General features: G+C 49.4%; 9 protein-coding genes across 9 annotated transcripts; 7 read left to right on the top strand and 2 right to left on the bottom strand.

Annotated features, from left to right (window-relative positions):
* Positions 1–442: 442 nt before the first annotated feature.
* Positions 443–2,611, top strand: B0J16DRAFT_305706 (uncharacterized protein). The gene is made up of 3 exons (XM_046124754.1): positions 443–664; positions 713–735; positions 784–2,611. Exons 1-3 carry the CDS (start codon positions 579–581, stop codon positions 2,451–2,453), a joined length of 1,779 nt encoding a protein of 592 aa, XP_045983716.1. The 5' UTR covers positions 443–578; the 3' UTR covers positions 2,454–2,611.
* A 422-nt stretch (positions 2,612–3,033) lies between these two features.
* B0J16DRAFT_343195 (Rtf2 RING-finger-domain-containing protein) lies at positions 3,034–4,008 on the bottom strand. The gene has a single exon (XM_046127992.1). It carries the CDS (start codon positions 3,850–3,852, stop codon positions 3,097–3,099), a length of 756 nt encoding a protein of 251 aa, XP_045983715.1. The 5' UTR covers positions 3,853–4,008; the 3' UTR covers positions 3,034–3,096.
* A 223-nt stretch (positions 4,009–4,231) lies between these two features.
* B0J16DRAFT_415356 (armadillo-type protein) lies at positions 4,232–12,168 on the top strand. Its single transcript, XM_046133519.1, has 4 exons — positions 4,232–4,538; positions 4,589–6,878; positions 6,926–11,407; positions 11,457–12,168. The coding sequence occupies exons 1-4, from the start codon at positions 4,474–4,476 to the stop codon at positions 11,886–11,888; spliced, it is 7,269 nt and encodes a 2,422-aa protein (XP_045983714.1). The 5' UTR covers positions 4,232–4,473; the 3' UTR covers positions 11,889–12,168.
* A 1,084-nt stretch (positions 12,169–13,252) lies between these two features.
* Positions 13,253–16,307, top strand: B0J16DRAFT_146296 (uncharacterized protein). The gene is made up of 2 exons (XM_046121974.1): positions 13,253–14,123; positions 14,168–16,307. Exons 1-2 carry the CDS (start codon positions 13,734–13,736, stop codon positions 16,202–16,204), a joined length of 2,427 nt encoding a protein of 808 aa, XP_045983713.1. The 5' UTR covers positions 13,253–13,733; the 3' UTR covers positions 16,205–16,307.
* A 692-nt stretch (positions 16,308–16,999) lies between these two features.
* B0J16DRAFT_372792 (ubiquitin fusion degradation protein UFD1-domain-containing protein) lies at positions 17,000–18,846 on the bottom strand (the record flags this gene model as incomplete). The annotated part of the gene is made up of 2 exons (XM_046130493.1): positions 17,063–18,846; positions 17,000–17,033 (listed from the first exon to the last, which is right to left on the bottom strand). Exons 1-2 carry the CDS (start codon positions 18,610–18,612, stop codon positions 17,000–17,002), a joined length of 1,584 nt encoding a protein of 527 aa, XP_045983712.1. The 5' UTR covers positions 18,613–18,846.
* Positions 18,847–20,017: 1,171 nt separating this feature from the next.
* On the top strand, positions 20,018–21,882 carry B0J16DRAFT_343190 (uncharacterized protein). Its single transcript, XM_046127991.1, has 2 exons — positions 20,018–20,744; positions 20,830–21,882. Exons 1-2 carry the CDS (start codon positions 20,317–20,319, stop codon positions 21,761–21,763), a joined length of 1,362 nt encoding a protein of 453 aa, XP_045983711.1. The 5' UTR covers positions 20,018–20,316; the 3' UTR covers positions 21,764–21,882.
* A 533-nt stretch (positions 21,883–22,415) lies between these two features.
* Positions 22,416–23,777, top strand: B0J16DRAFT_146283 (Aldo/keto reductase family-domain-containing protein). The gene has a single exon (XM_046121973.1). It carries the CDS (start codon positions 22,607–22,609, stop codon positions 23,741–23,743), a length of 1,137 nt encoding a protein of 378 aa, XP_045983710.1. The 5' UTR covers positions 22,416–22,606; the 3' UTR covers positions 23,744–23,777.
* A 754-nt stretch (positions 23,778–24,531) lies between these two features.
* On the top strand, positions 24,532–24,894 carry B0J16DRAFT_385122 (uncharacterized protein; the record flags this gene model as incomplete). Its single annotated transcript, XM_046131478.1, has 3 exons — positions 24,532–24,568; positions 24,618–24,740; positions 24,788–24,894. 3 exons carry the CDS (start codon positions 24,532–24,534, stop codon positions 24,892–24,894), a joined length of 267 nt encoding a protein of 88 aa, XP_045983709.1.
* Positions 24,895–25,310: 416 nt separating this feature from the next.
* On the top strand, positions 25,311–25,700 carry B0J16DRAFT_385121 (uncharacterized protein; the record flags this gene model as incomplete). Its single annotated transcript, XM_046131477.1, has 1 exon — positions 25,311–25,700. One exon carries the CDS (start codon positions 25,311–25,313, stop codon positions 25,698–25,700), a length of 390 nt encoding a protein of 129 aa, XP_045983708.1.
* Between the last annotated feature and the right edge of the window lie 83 nt (positions 25,701–25,783).

Raw genomic sequence — 25,783 nt, 5'->3', positions numbered from 1 at the left:
CGCTTAACTGTGATAGATTGTATGACGAAAGATTGATGTTTAGGGTCCTGAGATATTGAGCTATACTGATCTACTCTTTGGCCCGCCGAGAGGGGGATCAACTCTGCAGAGTAGAGCTTCCTTGTGGTTGATGTTGTGATTGCTTACTGAGGTGGATGCACTCCATCTCTCTCCCATTATCCCACTCGGGCTGTAAATATCCTATCAATCTGCCTGTATCAACACCAAAGATAATTAAAAGGATCACTATCGCAAAAGACAGCTTCATCATTGTAACCTTGTAAGTCATTCCCTCATACATCATCAAAATGGCCCCCAAGCTGAGCATCCTGATTCTCACTCCGCCACAATCCTCCAGTGCAGGGGTTTACTTAGCCGTTGCACTGCCGTGGGGCTGTTTAGCGATGATCCCTGGCCTATCTTTATCCTTACGGCATGGGATAAAACTACACGTCGCCCACTAGCATCACCATCCTTCTCATTTCTCTTAGCCTCGGACTCTTCACCTCGGACTTTTTCTATTCTTTTCAGCCTCAAGTCAGCGCTATCTGCAAACTAAGAGTCTGTACCTTGCAGACATGTACGCGGTCCCGTCTCAGTCACCGCCCAAACAATCGGGTCGGAAGGGCAGTAAAAAGGTCCGTACTGGTTGTATTACCTGCAAGTGAGTTACTCCGCTTCTCATCTGACATCCATGCACTAACCGTGATAGAATTCGAAAGGTCAAATGCGATGGTACATATTGAGTCTCACTCTAGTATTCGCAAACTAACAGCCATGTAGAAGCCAAGCCGTACTGTCTACGATGTATCAAAACAGGGCGTCAATGCGACGGCTACCGTCCATCACCCAACTCCTCCCCAGAACCAATGTCCCTAAGTCCAGCACCAGGCTTCGACTCCCACCAAGAAGTCCACGCCTTCGACCACTACCGCCTGCGCACCGCAAAGGTTCTCTCAGGCGTCATCGATGCAAGTTTCTGGGGCGGCGTAGTCCTTAAGATGAGTGCGACAGAACCAGCTGTTCGTCACGCCATTCTCGCCATTAGCAGTCTTCATGAAGCTGTTGAGAACAGAACTAAGGAAATCGATACGCGCTTTGCGTTCCGAGAGTATGGAAATGCGATTACTTCGTTACGAAACTGGGGTGATCGGAATGAACCTTCTCTTGTCCCGTTGCTTGTTTGTGTGTTGTTCATTTGTGTCGAGTTTCTTATCGATCGGGACACCGCTGCGCAAATGCACATCTGTCAAGGACGACAAATTCTTTCAACGTTGGGTAATGGGCGATCACCAGCCATGGAGACCATCAAGCATGTTCTTGTGCCCATCTACGCACGATTAAGTCTCTCGAGCTTTTTGTTCGGCAGTCGTCCCGCGCCTATTCCAGCACATTTACGAAGCTGGACCGACATGCCCGTCATGTTCAGCAGTATCGAAGAAGCAAGGTATGCGTTGTACTTGTTACAAGACGATACACTGCAATTCGCTTTCGCTGCGAGAAGTATCATTTTCGACCCAGACGCAGATCCTCAACAAATCGTTCAATTCCAACACGAACAACAGCGCCTTTTGTCACAATTAAATCGCTGGCACGCCGCATTCACAGTCATAACAGCAATGACACCACAATCGCCGGCTTTAGAAAGCGCCCTCAACGTTCTCAGGATCTATCATCAATCCACGCTCATCTACATCTCCACCGCGCTGGACACGAGCGAGATGGGCTACGACAGCTACACAGCCAACAGCGCGACGATAATCTCTCTAGCATCCACGATAATCGGTTCAGGCACAAACTCCAAACTCGAGACGTTCAGCTTTGAGACAGAGATTATACCGCCTGTTTACTGGGTCGCTATCAAGTGTCGCCATCCTTTACTTCGAAGGGCGGCCCTGAATCTTTTGACGAGGGATCAGATGCGCAATCGGAGGGAGAATTTATGGCATGCGCGTGAAACATCTATCATCGCAGCACGAAGCATAGAAATTGAAGAGTCCGGCCACGACACACCAGATTGGAACACTGGAAGTCCAAGAAGCATACCAAGTCCCAGCTCAATGTCCTTCGACTCAGAAGAAATATACGAATACCTCGTCAGCAAAGACATAAAGATAAAAGTCCCAACAACCAAGCCTCCCAGTCTCCCTGCACCACCTCCTTCATTCACAGACCCAACACCCGAAGAGTTCATATCCGGATCACCATACAGTTTAGGATCATCGCCTGAACCTATGACGCCAGATGGAGTACCGCAGCTGGATGTTACTGCGCTTAAGACGAGTGGTCTAGAGCCGCCTTTTAATATTCCGAATGATCGAAGAATCAAGAATGCGGTTTTTGGACCGGCGGAGATGGACGGGATTTTGGTTACTTTCTTTAGGGATCCTGAGCCTGGGGAGACGAAGTGGAAGGTTACCAGGGAGTTTTTGAGGTTTGGTAATGGAGTATAAGTTATTGGAAAGTGGTTTTGGATATGATATGCGATGAATGATATACCCAGGTGTTCTGGTAGTTTTAGCTATTGTTGTTTATTGAGACGCTTGTCTTCGAGATTGCGAATCCTTGTTGCGTGGCGAAGTCTTGATCTTAGGCCAAAACTAAATATGACAGGAATGGTTTACCGTCGTGATCAATAACTGTAAACAAGAACTCTTTCTCTTTCATGAATAATTTTGCATGAATTACACCATGCGCCTACTGTAGAAGTCAATCGCGTCGAATATTCGACTTGCTGAACATCCCTCACTGACAGTCTACCCTGCACAAGTGCCTCGCTATGAAGCGGCGACATACTTCAATTGTCATCCCACGAATAGACAGCTTCGGACATCGATACCTCTTTAATACTGCAATGCCGACTTATGGAACTCCATCGGAACTTGTATTAGTTTGTGTCGATATGGCGCTCATGACATGGTCTGAGAATTGCATGGTTCTGTGATCACCATTTCGTACAGTACCGTCAACAACATGTGTCGACACCACCACGACAGCATTGTACTCAATTTCAATAGTGAATATGTCCTATGGGTCAATCATAAGTCAATCAATTCGAAGGGTATCATTATCATATACTGCAAACTAGTTCTATCCTCAACCTCTAGCAGCCCCCGCCACAAGCTTTCGCCTCTTATTCCTCTCATCCTGCTCCGCCAAAACCTTTGCCGTCAACGACGCCGCAAAAGAATTATTAATACCACTAATCCTAGCATCCTCCTTCTTCACAACCTTTTCCTCTTCCTTCACATCATCACCCTTGCGCTTCTTCTTCTTTTCCGACTTATCCTTCTTCAATGTATGCGTCAATCCTTCACCCTTAAGCTTCTCGATTCTCTTCTCCAATCGCTCGACATCTTCTTTCGAGGATGGTAGGAGCGTAATAATGTTCTCTTGCTCGAATTCCGTTCCGCATTCTGGACATGTCTTTTCTTGAATCTCCTTCATTGCGACGTCTGCAAAGACATGACCGCAGGGAACGAGGTAGACGGACTTGACGGAAGTGCCCAACTCTTTCATGGAAATGGGACACACTAGCTTGTCGCCGTTCTTGGAAACCTTAAGTTTTGCCACATCGCGCAGTGACTTGATACCCAGACTCGCAGGTGTAACGTCGACGGGTTCGTCGGAGGGCATGAGACCGTTGAGAATGGCTTCATAATTGTATAGGCGCCCGCGCCAGTCGGAAACAAGAGTATCGATATCGAGAGGTTCGCCGCTGAGTGCGCAGTGTGACCAAGCGTGGGCAAGAGCTTCGAGGGTTGTTGCTTTTAGTTCTTGAGTAGTAGGAGCGCGCGCAGCATTCTTGACGAGCTCGTGACGCTTGGGGATGGAGCCTCCGTCGTTACCCATGATTGAGAGTGTATTATACGTAAGAGTGAAGAGGTGTTTTGTCGCAACCGGTAAGTGATGCACGTATCACAGCAAAATCGAGGAGTCAAGCGTTGAGTGGGTGGGATCGTGAAGGTGGATAAGTTAGGAATGTCTACCAGGTTGAGGCGAGTCCTGGCGATTCCTAAATCAAATGAAGAAAGCTTATCGATAAGAGCCGAGGAACAACGGTCAAGCATAAAGTACAAAGTCCGTGCGTAAACTCCCACCAACTGTGACACCAGACCGTCGTTGCTAGCTCTTTGTACCAATCAGCACTGTGCATCTACTTTGGCACGCTCCACCAATTCCCAAACATCCGTCTCCAATGACCTCCGCCTGACCCAAGCTCATCAACCTTCAACTTCGACCTCCCCCCGGTGCTATGCGCCTTTCTTAATATCCTCTTTCGGTGGCGCCTAGTTGGAGGCATTATTTATAACACACGATCGCCCTAGTACATCAATACATACGAAATATTCACGTTCGACACGCACACGACCGCGCGCCTACCTCGAAGCTCCCCACACTCTCTTGACGATTCTGCCCCCGGGCTTTCCATAATCAAGTACATGCGCCCTTGATCGTATCCATCTCAGTGCCATGGCACAAGCACAGCAGGTCGCCCTCGAGCGACTGGAGCAAGTCACCCGCGGCCTCAAGTCAAGGTATGCCCATGTTGCTCCATGGCAACGAAACAAACCTAATATCCCCGCAGGATTAGCGACGACGTGCGAAAACGGTCCGCCGTACAGCTTCGCGAGCTCGTAACGGTCTGCCATCGAGATCTTTCCCCCGAACTATTCCAGTCCTTTTACAATGCCGTCAACAATAAGATTACACAGCTCATCACACACGGGAGCGACTCGTCCGAACGTCTCGGCGGTATCTACGCTCTCGATGCGCTCATCGACTTCGAAGGCGTCGACGTAGCAGTCAAATACACGCGTTTCACCCAAAATCTCAAAACAATTCTCCGCGGAAAGGACATCAACCCTATGCAACCGGCTGCAATCGCGCTTGGAAAGCTATGTCGACCTGGAGGATCTATGATATCAGAGGTGGTGGATTCAGAAGTCAACACAGCGCTCGAATGGCTCCAGAACGACCGCGTGGAGGAGCGACGATATAGTGCCGTGCTTGTCCTGCGAGAATTGGCTCGCAGCGCTCCGACGTTGATGTATCAGTACATCCCGACAATCTTCGACTGGATCTGGATTGGACTTAGAGATTCCAGACAGCTTATCCGGGCGACATCCGCAGAAACAGTTAGCGCCTGTTTCCGAATCCTCCGCGAACGAGATCAAGAGATGAAGCAGCGGTGGATGAGCAATATTTACAACGAGGCGAAGCAGGGTCTCAAGGTCAACACTGTGGAATCTATTCATGGTTCGTTACTTGTGTTGAAGGAGCTTCTTGAGCAGGGAGCCATGTACATGCAGGAGCATTACCAGCAAGCGTGTGAGATCGTGTTCAAGCACAAGGATCATAGGGACCCGACTATTCGAAAGACTGTGGTTCTGTTGATCCCTGACTTGGCCAGTTACTCTCCAGCAGACTTTGCGCATACATGGCTACACAAGTTCATGGTCTACTTGTCGGGCATGTTGAAGAAGGATAAGGAGAGGAATGATGCTTTCTTGGCAATTGGTAATATCGCCAATTCGGTCAAGAGCGCCATTGCTCCATATCTCGATGGCGTGTTGATCTACGTACGCGAGGGACTCAGCGTTCAATCACGAAAGAGAGGCTCAGTCGATCCAGTATTCGACTGTATCAGCCGTCTTGCCGTGGCTGTCGGTCAGACTCTCAGCAAATATATGGAGGCACTCCTGGATCCCATCTTTGCGTGTGATCTTACTCCCAAACTTACACAGGCTCTCGTCGACATGGCCTTTTACATCCCTCCAGTTAAGCCCACGATCCAAGAACGTTTACTCGATATGCTCAGTATAGTACTCTGCGGCGAACCCTTCAAACCTCTAGGAGCACCCCATCCCAACACCCTCAGCTCCGTCCCTATCATCCCTAAAGACGCCAAGGATCCCCTCGCTTACGAGCACCGAAGAGCTGAAGTCAAGCTTGCCCTCAACACTCTCGGAAGCTTCGACTTCTCAGGTCACGTTCTCAACGAGTTCGTCCGCGATGTCGCAATCAAGTACGTCGAAGACGAAGACCCAGAAATCCGAGAAGCAGCAGCCTTGACATGCTGTCAACTTTACGTCCGAGATCCAATTGTCAACCAGACCAGTTATCACGCACTCCAGGTAGTCGGTGACGTTATAGAGAAACTTCTCACTGTCGGAGTCTCAGATCCTGAACCCAACATCAGAAGGACAGTTCTTGCAGCTCTTGATGAACGGTTCGATCGACACTTAGCCAAGGCTGAGAACATTCGCATTTTATTCTTTGCCCTGAACGATGAGGTCTTTTCCATTCGAGAAGTCGCGATCGCTATTGTTGGCCGTTTGGCTAGGTACAATCCGGCTTATGTTATTCCTTCACTGCGAAAGACGCTGATTCAAATGCTCACTGAACTTGAGTTCTCCGATGTGGCCCGTAACAAGGAGGAGAGCGCCAAGCTGTTGAGTCTTTTGGTTCAGAATGCCCAGTCTCTCATCAAGCCTTATGTCGAGCCCATGATCTCGGTCCTTCTACCCAAAGCAAAGGACAGCAACCCATCAGTGGCTGCCACTATTCTCAAGGCGATTGGTGAGCTTGCGACTGTTGGTGGTGAGGATATGATGCCTTACAAGGATCGATTGATGCCACTTATTCTTGACGCGCTTCAAGATCAGAGCTCAAATGCGAAGAGAGAAGCTGCTCTTCACGCGCTGGGCCAGCTTGCGAGTAACTCTGGATATGTCATTCAACCATATATCGAGTATCCTCAGTTGCTCGAGATTTTGCAGAGCATCATCAGAACAGAGGGACAACGGGTTCCCTTGCGACAGGAGACCATTAAGCTTATGGGTATCCTGGGTGCACTTGACCCTTACAAGCATCAGGTGAGTCTTGCTTTATGTGAAACCCGACAACAACTGACATTGCACAGGCTGAAGAACGAACTCCCGATTCGCGACCTGGCGAGGCTACTCAAATGACCGACATTTCTCTCATGATGACCGGACTCACACCCTCCAACAAGGAATACTTCCCTACCGTCGTCATCAACGCCTTGCTCCAGATTCTCAAGGATTCATCTCTTGTCCAGCACCACGCAGCTGTAATTGAAGCAATTATGAACATCTTTCGCACCCTTGGCTTGGAGTGTGTGTCATTCCTCGATCGCATTATCCCAGCGTTCCTTCAAGTCATTCGATCAGCCACCTCCACCAGACTTGAGTCTTACTTTAACCAACTGGCCACTCTCGTTAGCATTGTCCGACAACATATCCGAAACTATCTACCCTCCATTGTTGAGATCCTTCAAGAATACTGGCATACCTCTCCGTCATTACAGACTACTATTCTGTCTCTCGTTGAGGCCATTTCCAGATCGCTTGAGGGTGAATTCAAGATCTACCTGGCTGGATTGTTACCATTGATGCTTGGAGTTCTGGATAAGGATAGCTCTGCCAAGCGCACACCATCTGAGAGGGTTATGCACGCTTTTCTGGTGTTTGGCGCCAGCGCAGAGGAGTACATGCATCTTATTATTCCTGTTATTGTCCGCACGTTTGAGAAGCAGGGTCAGCCTACATTTATTAGAAAGCAGGCTATCGACACCATTGGCAAGATCTCTCGACAGGTCAATCTGAATGACTATGCGGCAAAGATCATTCATCCTCTTACTCGTGTGTTGGACATGGGCGAGCCTTTGCTACGCACTGCGGCTTTAGATACACTCTGTGCTCTCATTCAGCAATTGGGCAAGGATTACCTGCACTTCATGGGTACTGTCAACAAGACTATCAACCTGCATCAAATCCAGCACTCCAATTACGAGCTTCTTGTCAGCAAGCTCCAGAAGGGAGAGGTCCTGCCACAGGATTTGACCTCGGCGGCTGGTTTCGGTGATGGCGCTGACGAGCCTGCGTTTGCGGACCAAGGCACTAAGAAGTTGGAGATGAACGCCATTCACCTCAAGGCAGCTTGGGACACCAAGGGCAAGTCGACAAAGGAAGATTGGCAAGAGTGGCTACGACGCTTCAGTACGACGTTACTTACAGAGTCACCCAACCATGCCCTTCGAGCTTGTGCCAGTCTTGCAAGCGTGTACCTCCCACTTGCTCGAGAACTCTTCAACTCGGCATTCGTCTCTTGCTGGAGCGAACTATACGAGCAATTCCAAGATGAACTCATCCAGAACATCGAGAGCGCGATAAAATCGGAAAACGTTCCACCTGATCTGTTGGGTCTCTTGCTCAACCTCGCCGAGTTCATGGAACACGACGATAAGGCTCTGCCAATTGACATCAGAGTTCTCGGTAGGGAGGCTGCTCGATGTCACGCGTACGCAAAGGCCTTGCACTACAAGGAACTCGAGTTTCTCCAAGATCAGAGCAGCGGTGCCGTGGAAGCTCTGATCGTTATCAACAATCAGCTCCAACAGTCTGATGCTGCCATCGGTATTCTTCGCAAAGCTCAACTCTACAAGGAGGGGATTCAGCTTCGGGAAACCTGGTTTGAGAAGCTTGAGCGTTGGGAGGAGGCGCTTGCTTTTTACAACAAGCGTGAGGAAGAGATTCCTGAGGATCAAGCAATTCCTGTTGATATCGTCATGGGTAAGATGCGTTGTTTGCATGCTTTGGGTGAGTGGGAGGCTTTGGCCTCTTTGACGGGCAGCACTTGGGCCAACTCTACACCAGAGGTCCAAAGAATGATCGCGCCTCTTGCGACGGCCGCTGCTTGGGGTCTCAACAAGTGGGATTCCATGGACAACTATCTCTCTTCGCTCAAGAGGTACTCACCCGATCGTTCATTCTTTGGTGCCATTCTGGCTCTCCACCGCAATCAGTTCCGTGAAGCGATCGCTTGTGTCACGCAAGCTCGTGAAGGTCTGGATACCGAGTTGAGTGCATTGGTTAGCGAGTCATACAACCGAGCATACCAAGTCGTCGTTCGTGTTCAAATGCTTGCAGAGTTGGAGGAGCTCATCGTATACAAACAATGCGACGAGAAGAAGCAGGCCATCATGCGACGAACCTGGGAGACACGACTTAAGGGATGTCAAAGGAACGTCGAGGTTTGGCAGCGCATGCTCAGGCTTCGTGCTATAGTGATTGCACCTACTGAAAACATGCACATGTGGATCAAGTTTGCCAACCTTTGTCGCAAGTCTGGACGAATGGGCTTGGCGGAGAAGTCACTCAAGCAACTCATCGGAACCGACGCGCCTTTGGAGTCTATGATACCTTACTGGAACGATCAGCGACAGCCTGGTCCTGGCCCGAGAAGTGCACCTGCGGCACAGGTTATTTACGCTGTGCTCAAGTACCAGTGGGAGCTTGGCCAGCAGTCTGCACAGAAGACCAAGATTCCTGAAAAGACACTTTACTGCCTTCGCAAGTTTACAAATGATGCTGCGCATAGGCTGGACGTGGCGAGAGCGCACCTCAACGCTCAAGCTGGTAGCGAAGTTAACATTACAAACGACTACGGGTTCCAGAACCCAATGGACCCTGCTGTCATGAGCCCTCAGACTCAACGAGCGCTGTATGATCAGACCGTCCTGTTGGCGAAGTGCTACTTGAGACAGGGAGAGTGGTTGATCGCTCTCAACAAGGACGACTGGCAGTACACCCAGGCTCAAGATATCCTTACCTCATACTCGCAGGCGACAAAGTATAACCCTCGCTGGTACAAGGCCTGGCACGCTTGGGCGCTGGCCAACTTTGAGATCGTGCAGACTCTTACAGCCCAGAACGAAGGACACCTGTCGAGGGCGGACCAAGCGATGGTGGTTGACCATGTTGTTCCCGCCGTCAAGGGCTTCTTCAAGTCAATCGCTCTTTCAGAGGGAAGTTCGCTACAGGATACTCTCCGTCTGCTTACTCTTTGGTTCACGCACGGAGGAAGCGCAGATGTCAACACAGCCGTGACAGAAGGCTTTGCCAACGTCAGCGTCGACACATGGCTAGAGGTCATTCCTCAATTGATTGCACGAATCAACCAGCCTAACAAGCGCGTTCAGCAATCGGTGCATAATCTGCTTGCCGATGTCGGAAGAGCTCATCCTCAGGCTCTGGTCTACCCTCTCACCGTCGCCATGAAGTCCTGGCAGAACACAAGGCGATCTCGTTCCGCAGCACAGATTATGGATAGTATGCGACAACACAGCGCCAATCTGGTCGCTCAAGCAGACACCGTCAGTCACGAACTCATTCGCGTGGCTGTCTTGTGGCACGAGCTTTGGCATGAGGGTCTGGAAGAAGCTTCGCGCTTGTACTTTGGCGATCACAACATTGAAGGCATGTTTGCCACTCTGGAACCTCTTCATGAGCTCTTGGAGCGTGGTCCTGAGACTCTTCGTGAGATCTCCTTCGCCCAGGCTTTCGGTCGTGATCTCAAGGAAGCCCAAGACTGGTGTCGACAATACGAGACGAGTCAAGACGTCAACGACCTCAACCAGGCTTGGGATCTGTACTACCAGGTATTCCGCAGAATTAGCAGACAGCTGCCACAGGTCACCACTCTGGAGTTGACGTACTGCTCGCCCAAGCTTCTCAGCGCAAAGGACCTTGACCTCGCCGTGCCAGGAACGTACAAGAGCGGACAACCCATTGTACGGATCATGTCTTTCGACACGACGTTTAGCGTTATCAACTCTAAGCAGCGCCCGCGAAAGCTCAACGTCAACGGTAGCGATGGAAAGTCTTACGCCTTCCTTCTCAAGGGTCATGAAGATATTCGTCAGGACGAACGTGTTATGCAGCTTTTCGGTCTATGCAATACTCTTCTAGCACACGACTCGGAATGTTTCAAACGTCATCTCAATATCCAGCGCTACCCAGCTATTCCTCTATCGCAGAACAGTGGTCTTCTTGGATGGGTGCCCAACAGTGACACCCTTCACGTTCTCATTAGAGAATATCGTGAGAGTCGCAAGATTCTGCTTAATATTGAGCATCGCATCATGCTTCAGATGGCGCCTGACTACGACAACCTCACCTTGATGCAGAAAGTCGAGGTGTTTGGTTATGCGTTGGATAACACTACCGGACAAGATCTCTACCGAGTCTTGTGGCTCAAGTCAAAGTCCTCAGAGGCTTGGCTCGAGAGACGAACAAACTACACAAGATCTCTCGGTGTTATGTCCATGGTGGGCTACATTCTTGGTCTGGGTGATCGTCACCCGTCTAACCTCATGCTTGACCGTGTCACTGGAAAGATCATCCATATCGATTTCGGTGATTGTTTCGAGGTCGCCATGAAGCGAGAGAAGTACCCTGAGAGGGTTCCTTTCCGATTGACGCGCATGTTGACGTATGCTATGGAAGTCAGCAACATCGAGGGTTCTTTCAGAATTACTTGTGAGAACGTGATGAGAGTGCTCCGAGACAACAAGGAAAGCGTCATGGCTGTTCTCGAAGCCGTAAGTCCACCGTCCCTTCATTCAATCAGGCAAATACTAACAATTCCAGTTCATCCACGACCCTCTCCTAACATGGCGTCTCACCAACGCCCCATCCCCCGCCGGTCCCAACTTCCGCAACGACCGCGACACAGCCATGCCCGTCCCCGGCGGTGTCCGAGCTCGTCGTCAAAGCATCCTCGACAGCGACGTAGCCCCCAGTGAACTCCTCAACGCGCCCGAACCATCCATCCAAACACGCGCACGAGCCCGCACAAACTCTTCCGCCGGTGTTCCAGACACCAACGGAGCACCCGAAGTAGAATCCCAGAATGCTCGTGCGGTTGAAGTGCTGGATCGTGTGCAGCAGAAACTTACCGGAAGGGATTTCAAGAATAATGAGGAGTTGGATGTGATTAATCAGGTGAATAAGTTGATTATGGAGGCGACCAAGTTGGAGAATTTGTGTCAGCACTATATCGGATGGTGCAGCTTCTGGTAGAGATGAATGAGGACGATAAATTGTTTTTTTTTTCAGGCGGTAGATAGTTGTACATTGGAGTTTGGGGTCTGGGTTTGTATGATATCACGTTGGCTTGTTGGACGTGCTGGTACATAGCATATTTGTTGAACTTATGTTTGTATGAGGCGGACGATAGACCTATTAACAGTATATTTTTATTGAGCTTGTGTTCATTATTGCGATTGAGGTAAATATTCTGAGATAGCGGAACTTGGAGTGAGTCCATCGCGTTGCGTACATGCAGAATGATTGAAGTCGGCCATCTTCCAATTGTCATCTCAGCTTATGGCACCAAAATAAAGCAACCTGAGTACAGGCCTAAGTCTGCACAAAGTGTCCGTATTATTTCGTCTCTTAGCTCAATTGTCTGATGGCCCGACGACATGTAAAGCGATTCAGCCATTCTAAGCGAAGCCATTCAGATTCTGCAAAGCAACATTAACATACCATCCGGATCATTCGGAGGCAGATCGCATGTTGTTCAATCTGACAGCACATCCACTTTTGCAGTATCTGTAAACTGAACATTTACAAAATTCGGTGAAGACAAGGTCAAGATGAAACAGGGCAGATCACCTCTTTTTTCCTGATTTTGTTTGATGGTCTAGGTTCAAGGATCAAGGCGATGGATCATGACGTTTAATGGGGACCGAGTCAGTACTGACGTCCACTGATTGCAGATCTGTGACTTGTAGATCAGTCACTATCAAACCCGACATGTATAAATGTACTGTATAAATAGAATGACATGTTTAATAAAAAGCAAATGCAGGTGCAAGTTGGGCATCGGGATAATAATGGACACTTGTCAATGCAAGCCAAGACGTAGCTGGGAATTATTACCAAGGCACGGGCAGCTGGCAGCATGAATGAATTGACCACGATCCAATCTCTCACCCCCAAAAAAAAGTTCCGCACCAAAGAGTTTAGCAGCTTACTTTAACTCCATAGCTTACGACGCTTGCTTGTATCCCAGTTCCATCAATGCAAAGGTTCTTTTGAGTGGACAGCCCACCTCAGGGTCAATTCCTCAGTTATCCATTTCCATCTTAAATCTCTCATGAATACCTACCTACCTATTACTAACATTAAAGAAAGGCACCTACTCTTCGGCTGTCAATAGCTCGCGCTACCCCGCATCCAACGTCCATCGGATTCAGCGTCTGCTTTTACCCGCCCGCCTGGCTCACGGGCTCCAGTATCCGGCCAGTCCAGGTCCAGTGAGGTCCAGACTCTAAAAGTTAGCAGGGGACCAGGCCGTTACAGCACATGAGGCAGGTGCTTGCTCAGGGCTCCACTCCACTAAAGGTGTCAAAATAACTACCTGTATTTTACCATACAAAGTGCTCTAATTATTTGGTCTCTGTACCCTGTCTCCCCCAACCTCCAGTAATTGCTTCAGGTTCCTTTCCCCAATCATCAACAAAAACAAAAAAACATCCGTTATCGCTCTCAACTGTCATCATCAAATCTTACCTAAACTTGGCCAACACACTCCTAACTTTTTGGGCATGGAAACTAACCTAGTCGCTTAGACGAAAGCCCTTGTCCCCCGTTTCTGGCCCCTCCCCCGTCCCATTCCCTACCTAAACACTCCACTTTAATCCGTTGCTATCGCGGGACATCCGGTACCTTCCACCTACCTTCCCATTCAATCCATCTTGACCAGTACATACCTCCTCTCTACCTTACGTCCATATCGCGCAACAGACAAACACTCCTTATCACAATCAACATCTTCTATCGATACCGTTGAATCGTCCCTCGGCTTGACGTCGGACAAGTCGCCAAGTGCGCGATCGCGCCACAGCTGATATCGCCATCATGGGTAACTCGAATACGAAAGAGTCCCGCGAGGGCGATGCCTCTCGCCGTTATTCACAACAACAACCCGTCGATCCCTCCATCCGCGAGCATCTACAACGACAAGACAACAGCAACAACAGATCAAGTCGTCGTATCAGTAGAGCGGAGATCAACATCTTTGGCCTCGGTCCCTCCTCACGCAACCGTGAACAACAAGATGCTCCCTTTGAACGTCGCGAGACCAAACAAGAGCGCGAGGCTCGTAGGTTAGAGAGGGAACGTGTGGCTCGAGCCAAGGAACGAGAGAGGAGCATGCGCGAAGAACATGTTGACGGAGGTTATTTGGTTACGTTGGGTACCTATACTGGTACTGAGGACTTTAGCAAGCCTGTTGTGAGGCAGTTACAGGTATGATCTCTGGTCTTTGTCTTTCGGTAAGCTGACAACTATAGATCGAAAGAAAGCTTGCGCCATTCTGGCGAGGCCTTAATGATTGGTCTTCAAGCTGGGCTGAACATCAACTGATCGCTGCTGCTCGTGGCCTCCCCGTCCCTCCAGCCGATGCGCCACCCGACCCAGAGCTTATCCCTCAACCACTCCCATCAGACAACCCTTCCTCGTCGAACAACAATTTACAGAACTTGACGGTCCCGATGGGACCTAGAACTCTTTCTGCCGCATCGGACCGTAGCGGAGGATCTCCTTCAACTGGACAGAGCAAGACACCTTTTAAGCCTCGAGCTAAGGCTCTCGCGGCTGCCCTCAGTGGAGGTTCAAGAAACGCTTCGTCGACCGATTTATCCCCCAAGGAGATTTCTCTACCTAATGATCCTTTCGTCAACGGACAACCTCTCGAGGTTTTCCTGTACAAGGACGCCGATGAGTGTCCTATTTGCTTCTTGACCTATCCACCTTACTTGAACAGTACCAGATGCTGCGACCAACCTATCTGCAGCGAATGCTTTGTTCAGATCAAGCGCTCCGACCCCCATCTTCCTGAGCATCACCCCAACGGTGAAGCTCGAGACCCCAACGAAGGGCTCAACGCCGATGATCCTCCCGAAATGCTTATCTCAGAACCTTCTGCATGCCCGTACTGTCAACAACCTGAGTTTGGAGTGACCTACGAACCTCCACCCTTCCGTCGAGGCCTCATTTTTTCCACAGGCAACAACCACAACACGGCCATGTCATCGCAGACCTCCCTCAACAGCACCCTTCAAACCCCAACTACGCCCGGCCGTCGACGCGCACATAGTCTGTCTGCGAACGCACCGAACGTTATAACAACCGACCGCGTGAGACCCGATTGGGCAGCCAAGCTTGCTTCGGCGAGAAACCATCAAGCCCGTCGGGCTGCTGCAGCAACTGCCTTGCACACAGCAGCTTTTCTTATGGGTGGCAACGAGCAACGGACTATACTGCGCGCCCCGAGGCTCGGCCGAAGAAATACACGACCCACCGAAGAAGGGACTTCCAGTACAGGTCAAGCTCAGGAGGGTACACAAGGTGAAGCAAGCGAGGGGCAGCCTGAGGCAGGAGCTCGAGGCACACGGAGGAATCGCATGGAAGAACTTGAAGAGATGATGCTAATGGAAGCCGTTCGTCTTTCGCTTGCTTCCGAGGAGGAAAGAAAGCGTAAGGAAGATAAAGCCATCCGAAAAGAGACGAAGAGACGAGAAAAGGAGGAAAAGAAAGCTGCCAAAAAAGGTGGCAATCCTTATAGTGGAAGCGCCAGTGGAGCGAGCGCTAGCAGTTTGTCTCTAGGAGGACTGGGACGTCGACGTGGTAATAGTACTGCCAGCAACTTACGTGTCGAGGCGACCATGTCGAGAGCTTCACAGGCGAGTAACCCAGATTCACCTGAGCCGAAAACGAACGATACCGGAAAGGGCAAGGGAGTCGATCGAGGAACAGCAGATACCCAACCCGGGCCAGCTTCATCGTCAAGTTCTCTCCCCCTACCCGCTAATCCCTCGCGCGGAGGCTCTCATCTACGACAAATGAGCAACGCTTCTTCAGTAGGCTCTTCCGTCAATGATAGTCCCGTCGGTACATACACAGGACCCGATTACCTCGGCACTGAAGCCGCAGGTCCGAGGTCAAGTGGACTTAGTCTTGCGTACAGCGACGACGGAGAGCGCGATGCAGGAAGTGCTGGCTCTGAACCCATGTTCAACTTTAGCAGCTTGGCCCAAATGGTTGGCGCTGATCTCGACGGGTCTATGCGTCGCGAAGAAGATGGGGAATCTCCCGATGGCACAGGCTATGCTCGACCACTATCACAAGTCCAGGAAGATGATAAAGAAGATGCTGAGGCGGAACATGTCGAGGGTGTCAAGACTGAAGTTGTACCCAGCAGCAACCTAGCCACGCCCGCGCTCATGATCACACCAGAAACCCCAGCACCAGCAGACGAGGCGGAACACGAGAGTAAGCAACTTGGACACTCAGTCCCACATACATACCGGGAGTCAAGAGATGTGTAAGGGCTTTTGGACAAACGAAGATTGCAGGGCGTCAAAATAAAATATTTTGTCTCGATGGAAGCGCATATGAGAATTGAGCAACGTGTAGTACTTTTGTATAAGGTTATGTAGTAATGGTTGCAAATAGCGGGCATCTTGCCATGATGAATCTATCTCTATATCTTCATAGTCATCCCATCGTGAGACATACCTACTTCGTGACATGCCTACTTCGTAGGCGCCCAAGCCTGTAACCAATCCCTCATCCTTTCTAAATTCCCCTTTTCAGCTTCCGCGGCTGCAATGCACCATTCTACATCCCAAATGCCCTCGCTTGCCATCATCTCTGCTAACTTTCTGCCTCTTTGACTTCCCTCGTCTGTACAGAAATACAGAACCTCCTTTACCTGAGCTAGCAAGGGTTTGACAAGTGGTAGCACTTCTCTTGTGTTTGAAGGTTTCGCTTCAAGGCCTGCGTTCGCGCGTCCAGTCTTGCACCACTCATTCCCACAGTGAGCCTTCCCACAGCCAGTCATCAATTGACCCAAATACCGTCTTTCAATCCTTCGTTTCAGGGCTTTGCCTTCTGGATCATGCATACTAACATAAAGCGGTCCAAAGCAAATAGCACAAAGACCAATATCATTAGACGCTTGTTCTTCAGCTGGAGCTTGTCGAACCTGACCTCGTGGTCCAACACCGAATTTCGTTCGACCGCAATTAACGTTATGACAAATCGGCGGTGTCAAACGGGATACTTTATCCAGTTCGTGATGTTTAAGATGTGTCTCCATATCTTTTAACCGAACGATTTTATCACAGAGATGACATTCCGTCGTGCGCGTACCGTCTGCTAATTCGTGTGCTGTGAGGCCTGACATGAGGACTTCAGCACTAGGATTAAAAGGGTCTCCTTCTTGGGGGACTTCGAGATGACAAAAGCGACAGAGGATGAGTTTTCCAGGACATATACTCGTCGCATGTCGTGCAAGATCCGGTAAAGAATTTGTAGTGAATTCGCAATGCGGGCATTGTCGCTCTGTGTGGAAGACATCATCGTGTTTTGCTTTGCTGGCTGTCGATAACCCGAATGCTTCGTCTTTTTCGCAATGCCAGTGTGCTTCCCATTCTGGAGAGCCCTTCTTGAAGACTGTTTTGCAGCCTGGACAGACGATGTTGTTCCTTCGGCAGAAGTTCTCGTGGAGCATCATTGTTCGTTTGGGGATGTATTGAAGACAATTGCTGCATTGCTCATCATCGGGAGAGTGCTCTTCGTGGCCGTTGGATGTCCCATTTGACTCGGCTTTTTCGTCTGGTAAATCGACCTTCGCTCGTAATGTGTACTGTAACGTCTTTGCTTCCTCCATGGCATCCGGATGCTTATATCCATGCACCGAAATGGCAATCTGTTCCGCGCCCTCAAGCTCGACATTAGTCGGACTTATAACAATCTTCTTCACCCCATTGACCGTCGGTGAGAAATCGCCAAAGACATGAACAGCCCCCCTCGGTGCCGCCCTTTGCCTTGAAGACTTTGGTGTAATAAATAAATCGAGTGCGTAATCGTCTTCGTCGGTCGTCAATTCGATAGCAAGAGGTTGCGATTTATTCCACGAAGGAAGCGTATAATCGACATACTCGCCCTCAACAACTTGTCCCTCAACAGCCTTCCAGACATCAATCTCTCCACCAGTCGAACTACCATCCGCAGAACCTCGTTGCGCAGACATAATTCGTCGTAATGTCTCCCGCGCCTGTTCTTCATCCAATGCTTCGATATCGACTTCGAGATCAGTATCTACCACGCAAATACCATCTCCTTCAGGCGCAACTTTATCCACGAGAAGTTTGAACTCCTCCCCGCGCGCACCCTTGACTGCTAACATGGATCCTTTGCTCAACGTTGTAAAATTCTCTCGGAGTTGGCGCTCGAGTAGTGGTTTCCAGTCGTCGGGGTTGTAGCCTGCTTCCAAAGGTCTGAGTCGGACGTATGTGCCCTTTGGTAATTGTCGCGCTTCGACTTTGATGTGAACGCCGTCAAGCTCCATCCGCTGGTCTTGTTCAAGATCTATAACCTCCTTCGTAGCATACTCGTCCTCTTGTATCCCCAAAGCCTCCGTCAACCACGGACTCAACCCCATCGTCCCCTCCTCCGCAGAAAACTCCCTAATACCCGCATAAACAGCATTTTTATTCTTCGGGTTCACAAGGCGGAATGTCAACGGGTTCGGTAGTTGTTGTGCGCTGTCGGCGTCGGTTGACCATGGGTTGCTGGTCGCTGGGGCTTGAGATCGAGCTGCGGCGAGGAGTTGTTCGAGAGCGGATTGAGGAAGGAGGATCTTGTCGCCGCGAAGATTCTTGGTTGTTATTGTAGAGGGATTTAGGACTGATAGGGCGCTTGACCAGCGCAGTGGTGTAGGTTCTTCCATGGTCGTGAGTATGTGGAAGTAAATGGTGGAATTGGCGGCGATGCTGGTCGGTGTTTGGTGGGGTCTAGATTAATTACGTAGTGGGCGGTCAAGTCATGACAAGCACGGATGCGAAATGAGAGAAAATAGGTGAAATAAAACTATTACAAGCTTTCTATCAAGAGTTTCAAGAATACACAGTAGGTACTAGAAAACATGGACAGTCAAGCCATGGAAGGCAATGCTCAGTCAGCTCCTTCGGTGACGTTCTTCCAGCATCGTCCAGAAGACACATCAGTGAGCTGCCTGACAGCTTTACTAAGCGGTATCGATAACGGAGTATGAATCTTCCGACACAGTTACCCCGGATTTGTGATGGAGACAGCTGTTATCTTATCGAACAGAACACTGTTACAGCACCTTGCAGTTTCGTTTGAGCTCGAGTTCAATCTATGATACGCACTGGCCTTTGCACAGACGATAATTGAGCTTAACAACATGGTTAAAATTAGAGTGTGGACTAGAACTGAGACACGGCAGTTAAAACATGTTCTAAACGCGATAAACTGTAGATCTCATCTAGGAGAGTGTCACTGGTCAAGGGTAGTAATATCGGCGCAATTAATAGAGGCTGTAGAGCCCTCAGACCATCTACTCGTAATCTCAAGTGAAGCTATACGGATACGCAGCATGTTGAGTCGCATTCTTGGCATTCTACCCTATGTCGATCGCAACAAAGGAAATAATCCTCCATCAAGTCAATTTCACACCGCTATTGCTGCATCTCACCTGTCTCGACTCTCATGCCCGAGCATAAAAACAGTGAAACACACATTGTGTTGTTTGCAACCCCCACAAACTGCAACGTAACCACCCATCATGAAGCGGTCATGATGAACCGGGACTACATCCCCGGAAACACAAAAAAGAAAGGTGATCAAAGCCTTGGAACATAGTGATGATCAGATTGGTAGCGCAAGTTTCAGCGACACTGAACACTCAATCACTATTGATCAATTATGAGGGGCTGCATATGTGAAGCACAGATGAGGCTTTCTTGGCGCTATCTCGGACCCCGAGTGAGCTGTAAGATTGATCTACACGTTGATCTGTACAGCTTGTCATTCGGGGGGTTTAGCAAGAAGACGGCACAGCATACCTCAATCCAACCTCGAAACAGATACCTCTTACCAGCCCAATCCAGATAGCTCCCCGCCGTGACCGCTGTTATTTAGCCATTAATTCTGCCGACCATCTTGCAGGTAAGAAAGGGGAACAGTGCTGTATCCTTGGCGCTACTCGACCCCGGTAGGACCCTACATGAGCCCACGACCCCCCTCCCGACAATTGAATGGTGCGCTTTAAGATAAGATGCAAAGCTTGGTGATGCCATCTCAATATCTCAACAATCCCCACCCATGCATGACTCCTCTCACACGGGCCGATCTCCTACAGCCTATACCCTCCACGTAGTATTATTTTTTGGTGTTTTCCGGTCCAGCCGGGAAGTAATGTTGAGCAGCATAACCCCCACCCATCTGATCTGTCGCAGTGTTAGTGTGTCACTGTCTATCATGTCCCAAATGGTGTATCAAACTTTTAGCTTAACTAACAAGCTTGTGTAATAAATAGAAACTTGATGTTTGAAGCTGTCTTGTAGATCATACACTCGACACACACCCTATTTTCTTGGCTCGCCAATCCAATCTCATCTCAGACCATTCTATGAGCCCATCCCACGCTCCTCGTCTCATAGCTCCCATCCATTCTACTTCACTTATATATCCTCCAAAATGTCTCCCCATCTTCATTCTTCTTCCTCATCATACTCTAGTATACTCATGCCAGCCTGACATGAGCCAAACCATCAACAACCACCACACACGCGCAGAGATCAAGGGCTTGACCCTTTTCGACACCTTATACAACGACCTCATCCTCCGTCATACCCTTCCTTACCTCCCTGTATCAGGAATTCTCAATCTTGCAGCTACTTGTCAAGATATACGATATCTGCTTCACGAAACACCTGGTGTTTTTAGACATCTTGATCTTACAAGAGTCAAGACTGCGCATTGTGAAGAGGTTAAGCAGGAGAGGAAACTTGCCGTTTGGCATAATGTTGAGCTCGAGGATTACTTGACTGAAGATGAGTGAGTCGATAACCCACCTGGTCCACATTGTTTCTGCGACCACTTTAGCCGGCGCATTATTTCAGCAATCGCTAACATGGTGAAGCTTCTACGCCGGTCCCTTGAGAGGAATATTCTCAACCCTCAGCAACCGCTCCATCCTCCAAAATGTCCAATCCCTAATTCTAGACGGCCTCTCCGTCACAGCAGAACTATGCCACGACATAATCAACGATCCAAGCTACAATGTCCGCATGCTCTCCATCCGCGGCGCAAAGAACCTCAACCAAGCAAAACTGCGCGCCGCCCTAGCATATGCCTGTCGTCCCACCCGCCCGTCCAACCCACGTCTAAAAGCCCTGTACATCTTTAGCGAAACTACAGACCAAGATGCGTACTGGTCTAACAAGGGCCGTGTGATTGAGTCTACGGGTGATATGGATGATTGGGCGCCGTGTTTACTTGCGTGTCAGGGAATTATTTCTTTTGATGCTGTGCTTTGTCAAGGTCCGCGACATGTTAATTCACCTGCGTTTGGAAAACCGCCTGTGAGAACAGCGGCTAATCCTGCCGTCGCTACATTCGCCGTTGGAGGCTGCGCATCCTGTGGCAAAGCACCAGAGGGAATCATGACATCCGAAACACACAGTTCAGCTCTCCCACTGCTATCACCCCCGCCGATCCTGTCGTCATCAGTACAAGCAGCTACAACGCCACGACCAGGCCACTCATCATTCGTGCCACGCTGCGCAGGATGTTTGAACGATAGATTCTGTGTTACGTGCAACAAGTGGTGGTGCGAAGCATGCTACCAACCATTTAACAACAGTACAGGAGATTGTGGTTTGTCCAAGCGACAGGTTTCGCGCAGTTGCTGGGAATGCGGGATGAATTGCAACGAGTGCATTGAACGCACGCAAAAGACATGCAAGAAATGCTGTGGTGGGTATTGTCTTGTTCACAATGAGGGATCGTCGGGGGATTTTTGCGATTGGTGTTTTTCGTCTGGTCGTGGGCTTAGACGTGTTTCGCAGTCATGATGGGTCTTTACATGTTTGGCAAGCAGGCAAGGAGTTACAGTGATATTTTTGCTAGTCTTGGAGTTTGGAGCGTGGGATGAAACTACTCTGCTCTTACAATCACAATCACCACTTTGAATCAATCTGATTACAATCGATTGACTACTTTCCGTTTCCCGCTTAGTAATTTTCAGCATGCTAGATATGGGGCGACAAATGCCCAGCCGGAGAGATAAAAAGTCCGTCTTATAGAAGGGTAATAGAACGGCGATAGAAGATCTTAGCCGAACTGACTTAGCTGTCACTGCGGCCTGTCAGTCATCATGATAAGATTTCGATTCATCATGACAGAACGATTCTCAGCTCAATCCAATATTTCGCATTCTTGTCCCTCCATGTCAGACAACCACCACAACTGCCACAATACAAACAACCAACATTTGACATGTCTCGGCAAATAATAACGCAACCGAATGCTTAAATTACGCACTCTCCCAATCTGGTTTGGTACCGGGTCCATTCGGTGGTTTATCATGATTCATTATCTTGCGACCGCGATAAAGCGATCGTGCTTGGATCGCTCGATGCAGGGACCCTGAAGTAAAGACCCTTGTTTTTGTTGAAGAAAATAATATTTGACAAGCACACAAAAAGAAGAGTATTTGACAAGCTCACATTTCTTGTGATTCTCATGTTCTAGATCCTTCAGTGCCCCTCCACCAAGATCCCCCACTACCCGAATGTGCGCCGCACCTAAAAAATAAAAATACCATCCGGACCCTGACGATCTCGATCAAGTCGCAACCTCTTTCTCTCCTCCACGATACCCTCAACCTCCCTTTTTGACTCATACTTTCAGTCGCAATGGCTCAACGCAAGCCTCTGTCGGAGGTCCTCCCCCCTCTAATCCTCGGAACAGCAACCTTCAACGTCCAATACCACCCCGACCCAACCCATATGCCATACACCGATATCGTCCGCCAAGCCCTCTCCCACAACATCCTCGGCTTCGACACATCCCCCTACTACGGTCCCTCCGAACTCCTCCTCGGCGATGCCCTACGTAAACTCACACCTCCACCTCCCAGAGACGGATACTTCATCATCACGAAAGCCGGGCGCATCGCAAGCGACCAGTTCGATTACTCTCCCGCTTGGATAAACTACAGCGTGTGTCGCAGCTTGGAAAGACTAGGAACACCGTACCTTGATCTTGTGTACACACATGATGTCGAGTTTGTTTCGCCCCAAGAGGTTCTTGCTGCTGTGCTCGAGCTGCGACGGTTGAGGGATCTGGGCCTTGTGCGATATGTGGGTATCAGCGGGTATCCTGTTGATACGCTTGCTTCTCTGGCAGAAATGGTCTTGCGCGAGACGGGAGAGCCGTTAGATGCTGTCATGTCATATGGCAATTTCTGCATACAGAACAGTAAGCTTGGCAATCAAGCACTACTGGATCAGTTCAAGGCTGCTGGCGTGGAATGTCTTCCCAACGCCAGCATGCTCAACATGGGCCTTTTGACCACGAGGGGCATTGATGCAGGCCCCCAGCGATCCTGGCACCCCGCGCCCCAAGAACTCCGCGATCTATGTCTCCATCTCTCCACCATCGCCCAAGAATCAGGCGAACACCTCGAAGAAGTAGCCATCCGCTGGTCCCTGGACAACTGGGCGCGCGTAGGCGCTCAATTCGGCACAAACGTAGACGGAACCAAAATAGGAGTTAGTGTAATGGGTGTATCCAGCGTTGACGAGCTGGAAGAGACGTGGGCGCTGTGGAACAGTGTTATAAGCGATGACGCGCGCAAGGCGCAGATCGAAAAGATTGTTCGGGAAAAGATGTGGCCTGCTTTGGGAGAGTGGAAGGATTATGCATGGGAGAGCGGTGGTCCTGGGTTTGTAAACCAGAGGGCAGTTGAGGATATGGGGGTTGTGCCGAGGGATGATGTTGCGAGACGATGGAGGCTTATACCCGGTGGAATGGATACGGCCAAGATTTGATGATGGCAAGAGATATGATAGCAATAGACATGATTTGTGTTCATTCTTGTGGTGGTTTGTAGAGAATTTGGGGGGTTTGACAGGCTCCAAGAGCTTGGCATCGTATCTCGCATTTAATCTTGCTTTAGCGCCACACCATTGAGAAATGCCGTGCAGATCTACTGATCTACAGGTCAAGAGCTCAATTGAGAACAATACAGGGCTGAGCAACGTAGACTATTTCTTATTTTGGACGCGAGGACATTATAGTCAGTTGCACTTCAAACATAAGGATATTGAGAGTATAGGATGGAAGACCATAAGAAGCAAAAAAACCAGTAGCTCTGATCTCTTAAGTTCAATCATGATGTTTTCTTCAATTCTTGTTACTGGCAGCGTCTGCTTCAGCACTTAAATGCCATCCCGAAGGCCCCATTCTACCCAAACCTACATCCCTAAACACATCTCTAATCTTCACTTCCGCAGCCCTGAACCTAACAAACACTCTCAATGCAGCGATCTCTGGAAATATTACAGCAGGGTGGCCAATGAACAATGATTCATTCTCGCTAGCTGTTGTAAGCGCAGATCAACATGAGCCGGTTTGGTAGTGTCATCACCTCGTTGCAAACACAAGGGGTACTAAGAAACTTGATCGAGGCTCACAATATCTTATTGGGTCGATATCTAAAGTTTTTACTACGTATCTTCTTTTGAAGAGTGGTTTGGACTTGGATACTCTTATCACGGATGTGCTTCCTGGGCTTGAAGGAGATTTGGGGGTTGAGTGGAAGGATGTTAGTCTGAGGATGTTGGCTTCTTATCTAAGCGGCTCTCCAGCGAACTGTAAGTAAGCCACATCCATTCGCAAGGACTATATACTAATTGTATATAGATGGCTTCTCAAAGTTCTACTTCCTCAAAGACCTATTCCTCACATACGGTCTCCCGCCAATTGAAGATGCTGACTATCCACCATGTGGTGTAACAACTCTCAACAAAGCATGCAACCGTAAAGGTAAACCTCCCACCTCATCAAACCAACAATACCACTAACAAAGCAAGAACTCCTCGGCGGAATGAAGAAGTCTTATCCCCAGACTACTCCCAACGAAAGGCCCGCCTACTCAAGCGTGGCCTTCGCCCTCCTCGGGATGGCATTAGAGGAATAACCTGGGGATGCGAGTAAAGCTGTTATTCCTGCTGGTGATAGCAGTTGAGGTTCAGACTATGGTCTAAACACTCCGTAAGTTCACTCCGATACTACTGTGCTGGACTAACAGGTGTAGAGCGGGTGGTAGAGTTTCATCACTATCAGATCTCTCCAAATTCTCCCACGCTCTTCTATCCCAAACCTTACCTCTAACGCACTCTAAAATAAACGGTTGGCTTAAACCATCCTCATTCGCAGGCAACGCGCATACCTTGAGCGGCATGCCATTGGAAATTCTCCGCTTAGATACCCTAACACGAGCATCCTCACACCGTTACAATCTACAGCAAAATAGGCGGCGCACAAAGTTACATAAGTCAACTCGGCTTCATAGACGAGCATGGACTAGCCATCATTGTCCTAACAGCAGGACCAATGAAGGCTGCGCCAATTCTTGCTGATGCTGTCATATCCACGTTCGTTGGGATTGCGGATGAAGTAGCTAGGGTACAGGCGAGACGGTATGAGGGAGTCTATAAGAACGACGATGTTGAGGCCATTCTGGAACAAGATGCTGATTCAATGGTATTGACTTCTTTACGACGCAATGGCACAAACATCGTTTCGTCGCTAAAGGATAACTGGGGTCTCACGTTGGGAGGTTTTCTTCCTGATCTTGGAGACAAGATTCGGGGTTTTCCAAGCGAAATTCGTGATGAGGGGAAGGAAGTTTGGCATCTCTGGCCAGATCTTGACCCAGGGTTCGAAACGGATCTTCCAGGGGGTATGATTGAGCAGATGAACTGTGTTGGATGGACGATTTAGGATTGGGTTCACTATGGTGGTGAGCCGTTGGATAGAGTTCTGTTTCACGTTGAGGACAGAGTGATTGGGTTTGAGGTACCGTT

The sequence above is a fragment of the Fusarium flagelliforme genome, assembly GCF_020744385.1.
Source record: "Fusarium flagelliforme strain FIESC 12 MPI-CAGE-AA-0113 chromosome Unknown B0J16scaffold_4, whole genome shotgun sequence".
Taxonomy (NCBI): domain Eukaryota; kingdom Fungi; phylum Ascomycota; class Sordariomycetes; order Hypocreales; family Nectriaceae; genus Fusarium; species Fusarium flagelliforme.
This window is presented reverse-complemented; position numbering and strand designations above follow the sequence as displayed.

What these genes read in the sequence shown, in the direction of transcription:
- B0J16DRAFT_415356 (XM_046133519.1), top strand. Translation starts at nt 4,474, where the DNA reads ATGGCACAAGCACAGCAGGTCGCCCTCGAGCGACTGGAGCAAGTCACC. An exon ending in ACCCGCGGCCTCAAGTCAAG is followed by an intron (nt 4,539 to 4,588) that starts GTATGCCCATGT and finishes ATATCCCCGCAG; the next exon opens with GATTAGCGACGACGTGCGAA. An exon ending in TCATGGCTGTTCTCGAAGCC is followed by an intron (nt 11,408 to 11,456) that starts GTAAGTCCACCG and finishes TAACAATTCCAG; the next exon opens with TTCATCCACGACCCTCTCCT.
- B0J16DRAFT_343195 (XM_046127992.1), bottom strand. Translation starts at nt 3,852, where the DNA reads ATGGGTAACGACGGAGGCTCCATCCCCAAGCGTCACGAGCTCGTCAAG.
- B0J16DRAFT_343190 (XM_046127991.1), top strand. Translation starts at nt 20,317, where the DNA reads ATGAGCCCATCCCACGCTCCTCGTCTCATAGCTCCCATCCATTCTACT. An exon ending in GATTACTTGACTGAAGATGA is followed by an intron (nt 20,745 to 20,829) that starts GTGAGTCGATAA and finishes AACATGGTGAAG; the next exon opens with CTTCTACGCCGGTCCCTTGA.
- B0J16DRAFT_146296 (XM_046121974.1), top strand. Translation starts at nt 13,734, where the DNA reads ATGGGTAACTCGAATACGAAAGAGTCCCGCGAGGGCGATGCCTCTCGC. An exon ending in CTGTTGTGAGGCAGTTACAG is followed by an intron (nt 14,124 to 14,167) that starts GTATGATCTCTG and finishes TGACAACTATAG; the next exon opens with ATCGAAAGAAAGCTTGCGCC.
- B0J16DRAFT_305706 (XM_046124754.1), top strand. Translation starts at nt 579, where the DNA reads ATGTACGCGGTCCCGTCTCAGTCACCGCCCAAACAATCGGGTCGGAAG. An exon ending in ACTGGTTGTATTACCTGCAA is followed by an intron (nt 665 to 712) that starts GTGAGTTACTCC and finishes TAACCGTGATAG; the next exon opens with AATTCGAAAGGTCAAATGCG. An exon ending in TCGAAAGGTCAAATGCGATG is followed by an intron (nt 736 to 783) that starts GTACATATTGAG and finishes ACAGCCATGTAG; the next exon opens with AAGCCAAGCCGTACTGTCTA.
- B0J16DRAFT_146283 (XM_046121973.1), top strand. Translation starts at nt 22,607, where the DNA reads ATGGCTCAACGCAAGCCTCTGTCGGAGGTCCTCCCCCCTCTAATCCTC.